Source organism: Oxyura jamaicensis, chromosome 5, assembly GCF_011077185.1.
Source record: "Oxyura jamaicensis isolate SHBP4307 breed ruddy duck chromosome 5, BPBGC_Ojam_1.0, whole genome shotgun sequence".
Taxonomy (NCBI): domain Eukaryota; kingdom Metazoa; phylum Chordata; class Aves; order Anseriformes; family Anatidae; genus Oxyura; species Oxyura jamaicensis.
The window spans coordinates 39533259-39549027 of record NC_048897.1 but is presented as its reverse complement, the minus strand read 5'-3'; the positions used below and the strand labels follow the sequence as shown (position 1 = coordinate 39549027).

The window sequence follows — 15769 nt, the reverse complement described above, 5'->3', positions numbered from 1 at the left end:
CGTTTTATATGGCATGGTGGTCTCTTAAGTAAGGCATTGCCACATATTGTATATATGTACTCAACTCAGAGCTAAGACTGTGTTTACTTCATTTTGCTGTGCCTGAGTGTGTCCAAGACAACAGCAAAACTTCTAATCTAATCAGTGATTCAGTAGGAAATAAAAATGAAAGCTGATTTACATGACTGCAAAATTTTCAGTAATTTACAAGGGGCTTTTCATCACTTTTGCTGAATGATTGAAGTAGGTGAACTTTTGTGTGTGAACTTTTTATGTTGTTTTGTTATTTTTGTATTTTTACAACCATTGGCTCCTTAAAATCTCATGAATGATGGCCTTACTATTTACCACTGTATGCTCACAAAGAGAGTCTAACCAGTCCATCACACCCCTTAATGTTTCTGGGTTTAATTCTTTTATTTATCTATCAAAAATTAACTTTTTTTTTTTTTTTTTTTTTTGGATGGGAAGATTTCATTATCAGCCTGCCTGCTCAGATTCATACCAAATTTTCTTGTTTAAAATATATTTTTTAATGTGAATTAACCATCAATATACTAGTTCTAAACTTTTCCTAAGAAGTTTAAAAACTTTTTCCTAAAAAGTTCTAAACTGACTTGAAATAAATTCTTGATCTAAACTGTACTAAGAACAACGGCTGTCTCTCCAGTCAGATTTTTTCTACAGCAGTGTATAGATAATGATCATAGTCCCATGTTTGTATTACATTCATTTCTAATAAACAACGATTCTAGCCAAGAGAAAATCCAAGATGTTAATTTTTCCAAAGATGGGGCAAAAATTTGAAGTCTCAACAATTCCATTAAAAATTGTTTTGCAACTGTATTCTTCCATTTTTTTTTGATAAATGGTAGAAAGGTTTTTTACTTGTGTATACTAAATACACATTTTGTGTTTAGTGAGCAATTTTCAGATCACAAATTTGTAGCTCAGTTATAAGCCTATTACCATAAACAAGGAGGGACCAGTACCCTCGGACTGATGGAGTTGTTAGCTTTGACTTCGCACTGTGGCCCCATAGTAGAACTAACTGGTTTTATAGTAAACTATGAAGGGAAGTGTGTTTAGAACATGCCAGTAAAAATTTGACTCCTTTGGAGACAGTGAATCCTCTAAGGTTTATTCCTGGCTTCCAGGATTAATTTTCTGGTAAAGAGATCCTAGCTGTTGTGCTTCACAAGTTACCTCAGCAGGGATCTCAATGGTTCTGAAATCTCTGAAGAGCAAGGGATGCCAAGTGTCATCTGTGCTGTAATATTTGGGTGTTGGGTTTGAAGTTATATTAATTATGAGTGTGGAGGCGAATTAGAAAAACAAACGTGTTTGTTAAGAGATTAATTCAATCATCATTAGTAGGAGAGCTGGAGCATTCACAAAGACTGGAGACCAGTTCAAACTGGTTTCCATAATCCCCACCCACCTAAGCTCAACCAAAGGCATTAATTTAAAAGAATTGCATCATCCAGGAAAAAAAAGAAAAGAAAAGAAAAAAGAAAAGGAAAGGAAAGGAAAAGAAAGGAAAGGAAAGGAAAGGAAAAGGAAAAGGAAAAGGAAAAGGAAAAGGAAAAGGAAAAGGAAAAGGAAAAGGAAAAGGAAAAGGAAAAGAAAAAGGAAAAGAAAAAGAAAAAGGAAAATCAAGCCAAAACTCTCACTTGCCTGATCAATGAACCTGAGAGCAGGGCATTGTCACCTAGTTCTTGTGACCTGATTAACCTTTTTGCTCTTTACGGCTGGGCCCTATTCTTGCTTACACCAACCCTAAGACTGCTGTAGTGCTCTTTCTCTGTGGAAGATGATACTTTTTTTTTTTTTTTTTTTTTCAAAAATCATTCTGGGATTTTCCTGGTCCCCAAAGGTTTTCTTTTGATGATGGATCTTGCTGTGATTCCTTTTGGAATGCTTCCTGTTTTAATTCTTCAGCTGGCTCTATTCACTATTTCTCTCTAAGGTGTTGGAGGGAATGGAGAAGAGAGGCCTGGCGTGCCAAGGAAATGAGTGGTTTACTGATGAGAGTGAATGTGGATGATGTGAGAAAGGCAGAAAAAGAATGTCAGAACAGATATCAATATAAGAACCAACACCAGATAGGGTATTGACTAGTTTTGTGTAGGGAAATTTGGTATCTGTACTGGAGTAGTCAAAATACAATGAGTTTTCTGTTACAATTAACCAATCTGAGATGCTTGTGTAATGGTTCAATTCATGAAAAAAAGACTCATGTTACCTGTCTGTGCATAGAACTGGAGTAGGATTTTTTATAAGCCATGTTGTGCTGGCTAAGTCTTCTTCCTACATAGTTGAAAGTAGCAATCAGAACAAAGCTTAATCTATGCTGTATCTATTCAAAATAAAATTGAGACCTGTTTACTTTCTGTGTTTTTTACTTGGTAGACTCTCGGTTTTGTCCCTATATTTCCAACTAAGCTGTTATGTATAAATAGAGAGACTGACAGGGAGTAATAAGCAAGGCAAATTGCCTCTGTGGTTTGCAAGACCACTTTCTGGGACCTTCCTTTGAACATTAGCCAAAATCCATATTGTGTGCTTAGGCAGCTGTTCTTCTGAGTCACACAATAATGTCATTACAGTTTACTTCAATCTACTTTGATCAGCCGTACTTGATCAGCTGCATGGCTAAACGTAGGCACTTGATTTGGTATTGCTCAGAGGTACAGATGAGGTATAGGAAGCAGTTCAGCTGAGATGGTCCCAGATAGTAGGGTCAGTAGAACAAATGGGAAGATGAAGAAGAACTTTTTAATGAAGGCTTTCAAAATAATTTAGGTTGCTTAAGCCTTGAATTACTCATTGGGATGGTTCTTGTTAACTATATTTTCATGTTGTATAGACACACATTTATTACCATTTTAAGTACTATATTACTGTTTGAAACCCATAATTAATTGATTAATTTCTTTCTTTCTTTAACGCAAGAACATTATTAAGAAAGAAGGATGGGCCAGTGGTTACAGCATTGGGCTGGGACTTTGAAATTTCTGCTTCCCTTCCCAGCTCAGCCACTGATTCAGTTCATATAAACTTAGCTTCTTGTCTGCATATAGCTATCAGCAGAGGGTGGCAGTCCTTTTTTTAAAACAAACAAACAAACAAACAAACAACAACAACAACAAAACAGTCAGCAGAGGATTCCAATGCCTAAACAGAGATAAATATATGATTTTAAAAGCACAAAACCTGCACAAGACTGGCAGTAGATGAAGAGGTTCAGGTGAAATGATCCCAGCTGTCAAGGTCTTTGAATCAAACTGGAAGGTGAAAAATAACTTTTTAGTGAACATAACAGTAATATCCATCTTTATTTTCTCATACAAGGTACTTGTGCTTTATGAACAGACAACATATATGTAACATTTTCTGGTCATGAAGGAAAAAAATCCGGTAAAAGCATTGGCTCAGGCAGTGTTGTGTGATGCATACAAATTATTAATACTTGCAATTTATGTGTGCTTAATCTCCTCTTCTCATGCTATAATGTAGCTAGCACCACTCGGATGCAGCTACTGAGCACATCAGAATATTCCCCTTTCTGTTCAGAGCACTATTTATGGAAATTTTCAACTCTTCATTAAACTCAGTAGCAAAGAACTAAAATGGTGCTCAAGTCTATTGAGGTTAACACTGTATTTTCACATTGTATTTCATCTTATATCAATGAGGAAACTAATGTGCTGTTTTTATTTTACAGATGAAAAAACTGAAGTCCAACAGACAATGTTAGTGATGTTCCCAAGTTCAAAGCTGAGCTGCTCAACAGAGCTGGCAATATATCCCAAATTTTCAAAACAGTTCTTCATGCATCAGACAGTCCATTCCATTCTAAAGTAATTCCAGTATTCTCAACAATATTTGGGCAATGAAAACAGTTCCTGGAACTCCTTATAGTCAGTAAGATTTCAGCATATTTATGATTTCAGCATGTTTATTTTGTCAACCGTTTTGTTGTTGTTGTTGTTGTTGTTGTTTGTTTGTTGTTGTTGTTGTTTTGTTTGTTTGTTTCTCCCTTTCTTCGAAATCATTTGAATATGAAAATCTCAGAACACTATTTTGTTACTAATATTTGTTTGTTACTAAAGTCTCAAGTCTGAAAAGAAGCTCCACAGTGAAACTGTTACATGCAGAAATAATGAAAAACTGGCCATGTTTTGAAATAACCTGGAATCTAAATAAAGGTTTCTAACGTTAGAACATATTGCCTAGTCTTCTGCTCTTTTTTCAGAAGGGCTCCTTTTGTCTGTAATTCCTGTGTCATATCTGCCAACATGCATAAGTGAAGCAGCAGTAGGAGGTATAGTTATTACTTGTATACCACACATTTAAGACACCTGTTATGTTGTAGTGGGTAATTTGTAACTAGTATTGGTCTTGTAACTTAAAAATTAGGATTATTGTAAATATTGATCATCATTGGCATGGTATATAAATATATTAAATTCTGCTGTCTACACATGTTCTACATGTTCTTACAAATAATTAGTGATACCAATTCAAATGAAATGAAGCTCACTGAGCAGAACTTTGCTTTTCCAGTGAACAGCCTTGTCACTGTATACAGACTGTATTTCTTCCCCATTTTCCATTGCCCCAGATGCCCATTTTGCCTTCCTGGCAGGACAGTGGAGGAGGTTCTCCAGGAAGTACTAAGGATATGGTATTGTCACTGAGTGAAGACTGTTTCTTCTTCATTATATATGTTATCCAGGCTAGAAGAACCATAGTTTACTAGACATGCATACATCTTTGTTATTAATTTTCCCACAATTTTGACTGCCTGATCCTTCCCAAAGACTAATATAACTCAAAACTATCAGGAGAAAAGAAGGGGAAATGCATGTTCATTTCCCTTTCTAATCCCACTTAGTTTCCTTCACTTTGCTGCTATGTCAAAATATTTGTGGGCTATGCACTTTACATTTACAAAACCTTATGTAATAGACCCATAGTGAAAAAGACTTTTTGATACTGGAAGTAACTTCTCTGTCTGCGAGTCATAATCCCAGAACAGTTATTATTGTTGCTAAATTAATGTCAAAACTTAAATTTTCTGACCTACCATGCAGAAACATAACAAAAACACTAGACAAAGTGCATGATTCTGTTGTTGTTGAACAAAGTTTTCATACCCACCTTTGTTTAAGATTTCTTTAAACCTGCTTTGGAATGATTTCTTCCAAAAAAATTAGTAGCAAGAAGCTGTCTGCAAAATGTTGGTAAATACGTGAAATATATGGTTAAATTTCTTGTAAAGAATTCAAAGTGTGAGATGAACTATGGAATATACACTGATTTACATGACGTACCTAGCAATAACATAGAATTGGGTTGTGTAGAATTCATGACTGTTAAATTATCATCTTAATCAACAGAAGTAATAAACCACATTTGATTGGTTGTTTCAGTATTCTGGACTTTAATTCCTGTTAAAAATAATTATTAGAGAAGCAAGATCTAGTTCAGTAGATGAATGACCAGTATGAATGTGGTTAATAAGGTTTCATGACACAATTAGAGAGCTGAAGTTGTGATCAGCAGAAAGATGGGACTGTATTTGGCTCATGGCAGTGTGTAGCACATCTGGCACCCATGCATATGTTCATCATTTTAGGTTAAAGTTGGTGTTGCACCTTTTTTCTGCTGCCATAATGAAATGCTAGGGAAATGCCTCGTTGAAGTGTAGCCTAACATCATTATAAACAAAGCAGTAATTACAAAGACTTACAAACAAACAAACAAACAAAAAAACACGAGAGGCATATAACCACTTTGTAGCACAGTTTGTCCTTGACCACCACGACCTTTCATTTATCTAGGCTTTGATGAGAAAAAGGGGGGGGGATGGAGGGGGGAGGGGGAGGAGAGGAAAACAAAGAAGGGGCGTGTCAAGGCAAGGTTTATCTATGTCTTTTCTCTATGCTTATCTATGTTTATAATGACAAAATTACGCATGTCAGTAAACAAGTATAAGAGAAAAAGACTCATCACAAATGGGGAAACATATTTCATGTCACTGCTCAATCAAGGTCTTTGTTGTTAGCTGGAAAAATGTTGTCAGCTTAATCTGCTAGCATTTTATTCTTATTGGGAAAAAAAAAAAAAAAAAAAAAAGTTCATAGTAACAAGCATGACTTTATTCCATTCCAGTAATTTCAATTTGTGCAAGAGGGGCAAGAAGTGGGTGTGCACATACTGCCTGTGCAGGAACTGTGCAGGAAGGAACAAAGGTAACAGTTTGCTACTTGTATTCTCGCCATCTTTCTGGAGCAGTAACTCAGAAGCACACAGAACAGAGATATGCAGGGCCCACCTCAGCCAGAGAAAGAAATCCGTTAAGGAAACATATCTAACATACATCCTCTCAATGGCATACAGGTAGAGTCGGATTGAGAAGGTACAGGCAATTTGGAGTCCATGTTCAGGTTGAGGATCAGGAGGAAAATTTGGCTCTGGTCAGACTTTGGAAGAGTGCCAAGCTGCCACAATGTGTGGCTATCAGCTCTGTGTGTGCTCCAGAACAAGATGGGCTTTTGCAGCCTGTTGGCACCAAGTGTTAACATCTGTTTCCAATGGTTCCAGGCACAAACTCATGGTTTCCAGTAGGGTCCTAATTACACAATATTTGTGCTAAGCTCCCCCACATGGTCAGATGCAACAGACAGAAAGGCACAGCTACAATTCAAAAAGTCAAAGTTTGTCAGCTCCATTGGCTGAGTTGCAGAAATGATCTTCAGAAAACCTATTTAATCAATGTTTGCTCTACCCTCCCCTCCTGCCCCCCCGTCCTCCCCTTTATTTCCCCTTTATTTTTTTTTCTTGGTTTGGCTCTATGCTTTATCAGGTCTGTTTAATATTTAACAGTGGAAATTAAGCAGAAGATGATTTAGCCTTATAAGTAACAGTGTGGAGAACAGCATGGTCAGTTGAACACTGAAGGGCTTCTGATTTTGTAAGTACTGCAGAGGCACTTTTCTTAGAGACTTGAAAGTGATGCTTTCTGTGTTCTGTGGAATTGTCGTGTTAAGTTTATTTCACTTGTGTACTTGTAAATTTGTTGTGTGTGGATGTTGATGTGAAATATTAATTAATATGCAAGGACCAGAGAGATCTGCTGTTTGGGGAATATGGTTAGTCTCAAATAGGAATCAAAAAACCATTGAAGTCATGGGGACTTTTAAAGATGTCTGTAAAGAAGAACACTGATGAAATCACCTTTCAGGTTGAAAATAGCCTTCGATGTGACTCAAAATTAACGTAATCCCAGTAGTGACTGAACGACCACATCCAATTTATAAACTCTTCTGGTGATTTAATGTATAAAACAACTACTGAATTGCTAAGGCCAGGCTCTCTAATTAGGACTGGTGTGAGTGTAGGGGGTGGATGGATTTAAATTTAATTGCACCTATTATTCTCGTAGACAATCTGATCTGTGGTTTGGCACAGAATTAATTTCTGAATTTCCAATTTGCCTATAAATATATCTCAGATATAACAAAGCTTTTATGGTTACTTTGGCTTTGACATATTAACCAAAAAAAAAAAAAAAAAAAAAGGTGGCTGGAATTTTCCAATACTAAATTTTAAAGTTAATGTGGTTAATATCTCTAGGAGAAAAGTGTGCAGGGAAAACTTGATGACAACATTTCAGTGTTGTCCAACTTATGGTAGAAGTACTTCTATAATATTTCTATAGAGAGAAGTAATGATAAGATAATGGTTTTGAACTGACCTGTTACTAGTAGAAATTAAGAACAGAGCCATGCCTAACATAAGCTTCCTTCAGGAAAACCATATTCTTTGCTTCACAAAAAATAAAATTTAAGTTAAGTTCTGTTTGGATACAGGAACTGGTCATGGACAGAGAAAAAACATTCTGTTTTTCACTTAAGAGTGTAATATCTTAAATAACTAAAGAAGAATAGTCTATGAGATGTTAAACAACAAATACTTTTGCAACACTCTCTGCACTACTTTGTTGTTTCATTTCTCTGGAGTACACAGGAATTTATTATTATTATTATTCATTTTATTTATTCTTTTTCTGGAAGGCAGAGGGAGAGTTCTTCTCAAAATAGATGCAAGTAGTTGATTCATATTTCCATCTAGGGCTAGACTCCATCTTTTAGTATAGGGACATTAAAATTTATTATTTCCTTCTCTTACTAAGGTCACAACAGTCACTGTCTGCTCTCACACATATTCAGCATGCTCAGATCATGTCAAACATGAGATCACAGGGTTAATATATTCATAACAAACAAACAAAAAAAAACTGAGAGACAACCATACAAATAATAAAAAAAAATAAATCAGCTGTTTTATGACCAAGAATCCTGGAATTTGGGCTAAAAACAGAAACTATACTTAGATTTTATTTAGACAGTAGATGCAATGATTTTTCATATCCAGGAATGAAAAAGAGACAAAAAGAACTTCACTTTATCAATACTTGTGAAAATGCATTTCCAGAAGAGAAGAATACAGACAGGCTGTGTTTGCTGGAAAATAGAAGAATAACCATATACCAGTAGAAACATTCTAGAAAAGATTTTATGTAGAAGCTGTGGGGGCAAAAATCTCATTTTCCTTCTATGCTCACTTGTGAAGCAGGTTTATGTGAGATGTCTCCACAGGGATCTAAATTCAACAGAGACTTGTTCCAGCTCCTATGGAGGGCAGGAGGCTTGTGTGAAGCATCCTCTGTCAGTATTAGAAGAAGAAGCCCCCAGCTCTAAGGGGATTAATCTAGAGCATCCTTTGTTTTCCAAATGGGATCTGTGTTCCTCTTTTCCTGTTGGACCCAGGTCCTTTCTGCTGCTCTAGAGGGAGCCACACATTCCATGTACCTGTGGATGTATTAGCCACGTGTTAATCCATGGTGAGGGGCATAGCCCCATGTAACAAGTTACAAGTATTTGGTGTAGCCCACAAAATGGGGGCTCTCTTTGTTCCAAACAAGTCCCTCAACATCCATTACAAACCTTCTGGTTCCTACATCTTTATGCCCACTTCTGAGTGCCACGCTGCCATGGCACAGGTTACTTCCAGGCCTTTGCCTTGAATTTTGCCTTGAAGCTTATGTAAATGGCTTTCATCCATCAGCTGTGGCTATTGGATGGCCACATGATTAGTAAACCACAAAGTAAACAGGACTGTAAATGTCAGGTGCACTGGCATAGTGGGTTTACATGGCAAGGTTTTGGTAGTGGGGGGCTGCATGGGTGGCTCCCTGTGGTGGAGCTCATCTGCCCAGCTGAGTAAAACCAGCAGTACTGGATAGTCCATGACAGCCGTTTTTTTGTGTGCACTACCACTATGGAAGTGAGTGAATTTATACCACTTCCAGTGAGAAGTGAGCTGCCTTGAGATTCCTCAGATTTTCCAAACTTCACTTGGGCAGGTACCATGGAGTATTCCATGTCTTTGACACCCCCACCCTTTCTTACCTTATGGTAAATTTTTGGTTTAGCTGTAGCCTATATGATCCAGGGAAGCAAATGTCATTATTAATAAAGATTATTAGGGACTTTGAGTTTATATTTTCTTTGTCAAAGAGGAAGAGAATTGCCTTTTCATGGAAGTTACAATGGAATATTACAATTTGATTGTCTGATGTTTTAATTAATAATTTGGTTGAATTTATTAGAGACATGATAATGTTTGCATGGCTACTTTAAATGTTCTATGTACATTAGATATTTACAGTTGCCATACATACTATTTATCATAACAAACTATTCATTATTTCTTACTGCCAAGCTCATCATTACCTTCTGTTCATCTAATGATTGTTTATTTTTGTGACAGAATAATTTGAAAAGAGGATGAAGTGTATCCTGTACCTGTGTTTACTCCTTGCTGATCTTTGTGCCATAACACAATGCCACAGCACAGAAGTTTGCCATGAAGTCAATAATACAAATCTACATGATGGAACAGAGAATTTATTAAAGCACAACTGTCAAGACCAAGGCTCCAGCTATGCAGATTTTGTATTCAAATTTTACAAGCAGGCTATATCAAAAGATGTTGATAAAAACATTTTTTTTTCTCCCATAAGTATCTCCACTGCCTTTGCCATGCTGGCTCTTGGTGCTAAGTCCAGCACCCTGACTCAGATTTTTGAAGGACTGGGCTTTGACAGTCCGACTGAGACTCGCGTAAATTATATACATGAAAGTTTTCATAAAGTTTTAGCAGTACTGAACTGTACTGATGTTAACATCACTTTAAATATAGGAAATTCCCTTTTCACTGCTATTGGGTATGAAGCTCAGGAGACATTTTTACAAAATACCAAACAGTTTTATGATGCAGAATTTTTTACTAGCAATTTCCATGAACCAACAGAAGCTAAGACGCAAATCAATAATTATGTAAAGGAGAAAACTCAGGGGAAAATACCTGAATTAATTGGTCATCTTGATACAAATACTATTCTGGTTCTTGTTAACTACATTTATTTTAAAGGTAAGGCACATAACATAATATTACAATGGATAATTTTGATGCAAAACAAAGAAATTGTAGAAAATATTGATGCTTTATTAGCACAGTGACAACTTAAGAAAGAGCTAATCTGTGGAGGATTTTCAAGGTAAAGATTAGATATGGCCAGAAGCAAGGTATCTGATTGTTAAGAATTACTGATTGCTTGATTGTGGCTAAATTTGCCCTAAAGTTATGGACAGAGAAGTCCCAGTCTGGTAGGTTGCCTAATAGACAGGAATGTCTCATAGCATGCAGATTTAGTAGTCTGGGACATAATGGCTAAATATGTTTCTGAAATCTATTCTATGCCAGTGAAACCGGTGGAGGAATTACATGCTTGCACTTCCAGAGTCCCCAGTATTAAGGTATATCTACTAGATATGCTGTGTGAAAACTTGGGACCTAGCGTTTTGAGGGTCTGTGCATCTGGAGACCTGCTTGGATGCTAGGATCCTTTATTCTGTTGAAGAATTCTTCATCGGACTGAGGGCAGTCAGTCTGAATTTGGTATGGGGCATCCCCTAACACGGCAAAATAGAAGAGCAGGAAAGGCATAGCAAGATCCTGTGGCAAAATCAAAGTAGATGAATTTAGATAACATAAAAGGCACAAGAGAGTTATGGGAACATATGGCTACAACAGAAGCATGACTCTCAGTCCTCATCAAACTTTAGTTGCTTTTCAGCAAGGCATGACTTAGTCAAAATAACTTTGCTAAACTACCACACAGCTAAAATGCTTCATTGTGTGTTATGCAGGAAGTTGAAGTGATCTAGTAATCCTTTCCCATAAACAGTGCTCCAGCATCCTAACATTTAAGTTGGTCTGATTTGTATCATGCATTTTTATGATCTTCATATATTCAAATGAAACTTTGTCTCCTTACCCCCACTAGCTGCCTGGGAAAAGTCTTTTGATCCTACACATACATATGAGGATGATTTTTTTGTGAACACAAATACACCCGTTAAAGTCAACATGATGCAGCATCACAGTGACTATAACAGTTACTATGACCAGGATCTCTCTTGTGAGGTGGTAGAGCTGCCTTACCAGGGCACTGCACGAGCATTGCTCATTCTACCTGATGATGGGAAGATGAAACAAGTGGAAGATGCTCTCTCAAAGGAAGCTGTTTGTAAATGGGATAGCAAACTTGAAACCAGGTAAATCTAGGAAGAAAAATTACTATAATTTCTGAAACAATATTATTTTTAAGAGAAAGCATTCATTTCAGATATCCTTCTCCTGCATTTCATGTACTCATTTCATAAAGCAGGGTTTTAAATGGTTCCCAAGATAAACTAGAGAAAAACATTATTGATAAGCAACTACAGGCTCTCTGACCCAACAGAAGTGGACACGATATTGCAAGAACTACCTCAAGACTTGGTTGGCTACCTTTTGGATACCATACCTCTTTTTTCACATTGCTAACCTAATTCATTTGCTTTACTGTATCCTAGACTTTATCTTCCTTTACCCGTCTTTTAGGCTTTCTACATCTGGTCTGTTTCAACAACTATTCACTACAAAATCCTGCTGGGTATGCATGTCTTGACACGGGGATGAAAGAGTAGCAATGACGATTTTAGAGATTTTAGTTTTTTGTTGTTGTTCTTGTTTTTTCAAGAATAAATAAATCAACTGAAAGAAGGTGGATTTGGGCATCTCTCTGGATGCCCAAATACAAATGCTGCCAATAAGCAGATTAGCAATCAGAAGAATACAGACAGATATCATTGAATTGCCTACTATCCAGCCTGCTGGCTGAAACAAGACTGCCTTTTTTCACTGTTGTTTTGTTTTCTCTGTTCAACAGAAGAGCAGATCTGCACTTGCCAAAGATTTCTATTAGTGGGTCTTATGATGTGAAAAGTTTGTTCAAGGAAATGGGTATTATTGATGTATTCTCTAGTAATGCTGATCTGTCTGGAATTAGTGGCAGCCGGGATCTTCAAGTTTCACAAGTAAGTGGATGCATGGAGCTAGTGATGGGGTGGTTGTTAGTTTTTCTGATCAATTATATTTGGGATTTTTAATGACTTGCTTTCCCTCCTTGTCTTACTGAAGTTATAAACAAAACTTGTGATGGTGTCCACAGGCTTACTTAATAATTGTGTTTTTCTACAGAGAGGGTCTGATGTCCCACCTTTGAATTATTTTAATATCATGATTAATAGGTTGGATATTAAGTGCATGGAAAATTTGGACAAGATTTGAATGCTTTTTTGGCACTGTAATACGATAGTTTACATGCAGTTTTGTCATGAAAACTACAAATGAGATGTGTGTTGATATTTGTGTTGATAAATACTTCATTTAAATATATATATATATTTTCAGTTTCCAGGAAACTTCTAATTTACAGTATCAGAATTTCACCATGGGAAAGCTACTATCTAAAGTTGTAAAGAAGACAAAGACTGCTCCTAAATTAGCATTTAAATAGCAGGCTTCCATAAGCTTTGGAACAACAGAGAAAGTGTTACTAATAGAAGTCTAAGCCATATAAGAAAATAAACCAGACAGGTGTTATCCTCCCTCTGCTCAGGACTGGTGAGGCTGAATCTGCTGTGTGTCTATTTTTATTTTTGGCCATTTAGTCCTGGAATAGAAAACACTCCTTACAAGTTGTTGGAGATTTACCATAGAAGAGTTTTGTCCACTGGATTTTATCCCTTCTTTCCTCTCCTAAGTATTCCATAAGATGAGAGTTTATCTTTACCTCCTTCTTGCTGTCACATGTAGCAACTACATTTGCTCCTTTTCCCCACAGGCAATTCACAAGGCTCTGTTGGAAGTGGATGAGACTGGAACTGAGGCTGCAGGAGCCACAGCCATAATTCTTACCAAAGTTTTCCGTCCTTCAGTTACAATCAAATTCAACAGGCCTTTCATTGTGTTGATTTCTGACAAAGCAACCAGCACCACACTTTTCATGGGAAAAATTGTTGATCCTGCTAAGAAATAATTGCTGACTTATTGGGCATGCTGGACATATATTTGGCATGGTTTATAATGGCAGCCGTATTTGCACATCTGGGCTAGTTAGTGCTCTTATAACTGCTCTGTAATTAAGGGATATTCATAGTTAAATGTAGAATTTCATTATCAAATTAGTAAGCCAAAAAAATGTAAAAAACAAAACAAGACAAAAACCGACAACCAACAGACAGTTTAAAAATGTAACATTTTCACAGTTGAGTAATTCAAGTTATTAATAGATTTTCCAAATTTTCTTTGGAAGATAGTTCTCTTGTTTTTGTAAGTGATTTCTCTCTGCTAAGCAGTTTTGCCCAGACTGTTTTAAGTTCTGGATTACTCAAAAAAAGCTTTTTCCCAATGGGTAACAAGCCTCTTGCCATTCTGTTACCCCTGCTCTGGGACTTGTTGATGATCAGTGCTCACCTGGGCCAATCCCTACAGAGTCCTTTCTCCCTTACATATCTCTTTGCTGCCTAGTCCATTGTTGTTAACCCTCAACCTACCTGTTCTCCTTTCTCACATGCCAAATCTTTGCCTAAAATCTTTTAAAAACTTTGACAAAAACAGAAAATTTCTGAGACAACAGATTCATTCTGCTTTAGCAGAAAAGTGTCTTTCTGCAGCCCAAAAGGTCAGTAAAAAATAGTGAAAGACAATGACATTAAACATGAAGTGTTAAAGAATTGTCCTGCTACAATATCCTTCATCAATTACTGCTATAGTTAATGAATAAGATTAACATTATTATTTAAATCTATCACTTACAGACTGACTTTCTGTGTCTCTGGTATCTTGCTATAAATCTTTTAAAATCAACGAAAGCTTTCAGTCACTCTTATTAACATAGCAGACTGTCTGTAAAATATGTTTTAAATGCTGTTAAGTGAATCCATATTTTCTCACATGGAGACAGCAATTCTTTGTACTCTCTCCTTAAGTGCTTTCTTGAGGAAAAAGCACTTTTTTCTATTTTCAAGAGACACATAAGCACCCTACTGCCATTGCAGGTCTGCAGATCTCCCACTTTTACTGCAGAGGAACACTGGGGCCTGGTGCTCAGCCTTGCTGACCTGTATAGCAAACCCTGTATTGTGCAGTTGCAGTCTAAGGAGAGGCTGACTCCTGTTTGACAGCTACTCTCCCACTGCACTACACCCTTTGATTCATGCCATTGCATAGTGACCCTGGATAAATGTTTTGCAAGCAGGGTTTAGTCTCTGTCCCTTGGAAGGTAGTGTTCCGGAATGTGCATTGTTCATTTCCACAGTGGTTCTGGCAATGTGCTGTAAGCACTGAGAAGGCAATACAAGTCCCAAATCAACAAATAACTCAGCACCCTTTAACATCGCTCTGGCCCTCAGACTTTTCCTTCCAAACCTTTTCCAACCTGCTTTACTGGGAGCCATCTGTGGATGTAGCATGGTTTTGTTGTGTGTGTGTTTGTGGGGTGGCTATGCTTCTGACTCAGAAGACTTGGAGACTGCTGTCTTATTTGGGAAGAGGAGTCCCTGTGCTCCAAGCAGTGAGAATTCAGTGGAAGCCCTGAGCTATTGCTTCTGCCAAGGCAAGATACCATCACTCAGTGGATCAGGAGATACCAGCCTTGGTGTGAAGCAGCGGCTTTTATAGAGTTGAGATCAACGATAACTTGCTGCGGTGGAGGCAGCCTGCTCTGTGGTAGCTGTTTGAACTCAACAAGAGCTGGGAGCTATTCCAGTGAGATCCCACCCTGATAAATCGGTACACCAGTACTGATTACAAGGTAGGACAGTAAGATTTTTATCAGAGCAGGGTGGCAGAAAAACAGGTTCCGGGCCTATTGCTAAAGGGAAAGAGGTTAGGAAAAATCTCACGGTTGCTAGGACAGAGCAGAGGCTTTGGGAAATAACACATGGAGCAACTTCCTGCCCCATCTTCCTGCCCCATCTGCCTCCCAGGCCTTTGCTTTTGAGAATGGAAGCAAGGAGCTATAGGAGGAAAGCCACAATGGGAGTTTTCACATGGTAGTGAGAGGAATAAGGTGTTATGCTGCCCCTGGCAAGAGTCTGTCTTCCCACAAAGAGGCTTTGAATGCTGGTTTTGAAGGAATCTTACCAGCATGTGGGGTGTCACCACAGTTGTCTTCCAGTGGAGGTGTTTCACAACGAGAACAGCAGGTTAACCTGAGGAGTAACAGGGTCCTGGAGCAGGGAGAGAGATTTTCCCAAATCTCCCTGCCATGGAAGGATGTGAGGAGGATGGGTAACAAACTAGT

General features: G+C 37.5%; 2 protein-coding genes across 2 annotated transcripts in view; both read left to right on the top strand.

Moving 5' to 3' along the window:
* LOC118167987 (serpin A3-4-like) overlaps nt 1–3928 on the top strand; it is a 65629-nt gene extending 61701 nt beyond the window's left edge. The window contains exon 8 of the mRNA XM_035327997.1: nt 3728–3928. The gene's annotated coding sequence lies outside the window, so the exon portion shown is untranslated. The remainder of the gene's footprint in view (nt 1–3727) is intronic.
* A 2908-nt stretch (nt 3929–6836) lies between these two features.
* Nucleotides 6837–13880, top strand: LOC118167986 (serine protease inhibitor 2.1-like). The gene is made up of 5 exons (XM_035327994.1): nt 6837–6982; nt 9844–10506; nt 11423–11693; nt 12350–12497; nt 13307–13880. Exons 2-5 carry the CDS (start codon nt 9861–9863, stop codon nt 13499–13501), a joined length of 1260 nt encoding a protein of 419 aa, XP_035183885.1. The 5' UTR covers nt 6837–6982; nt 9844–9860; the 3' UTR covers nt 13502–13880.
* The last annotated feature ends 1889 nt before the right edge of the window (nt 13881–15769 follow it).

Excerpts from the sequence above, each read along its gene's own strand:
- LOC118167986 (XM_035327994.1), top strand. The coding sequence starts at position 9,861 with ATGAAGTGTATCCTGTACCTGTGTTTACTCCTTGCTGATCTTTGTGCC. Across the intron at positions 11,694-12,349 it reads GATAGCAAACTTGAAACCAG|AAGAGCAGATCTGCACTTGC; the intron begins GTAAATCTAGGA and ends TCTGTTCAACAG. Across the intron at positions 12,498-13,306 it reads GGGATCTTCAAGTTTCACAA|GCAATTCACAAGGCTCTGTT; the intron begins GTAAGTGGATGC and ends TTTTCCCCACAG.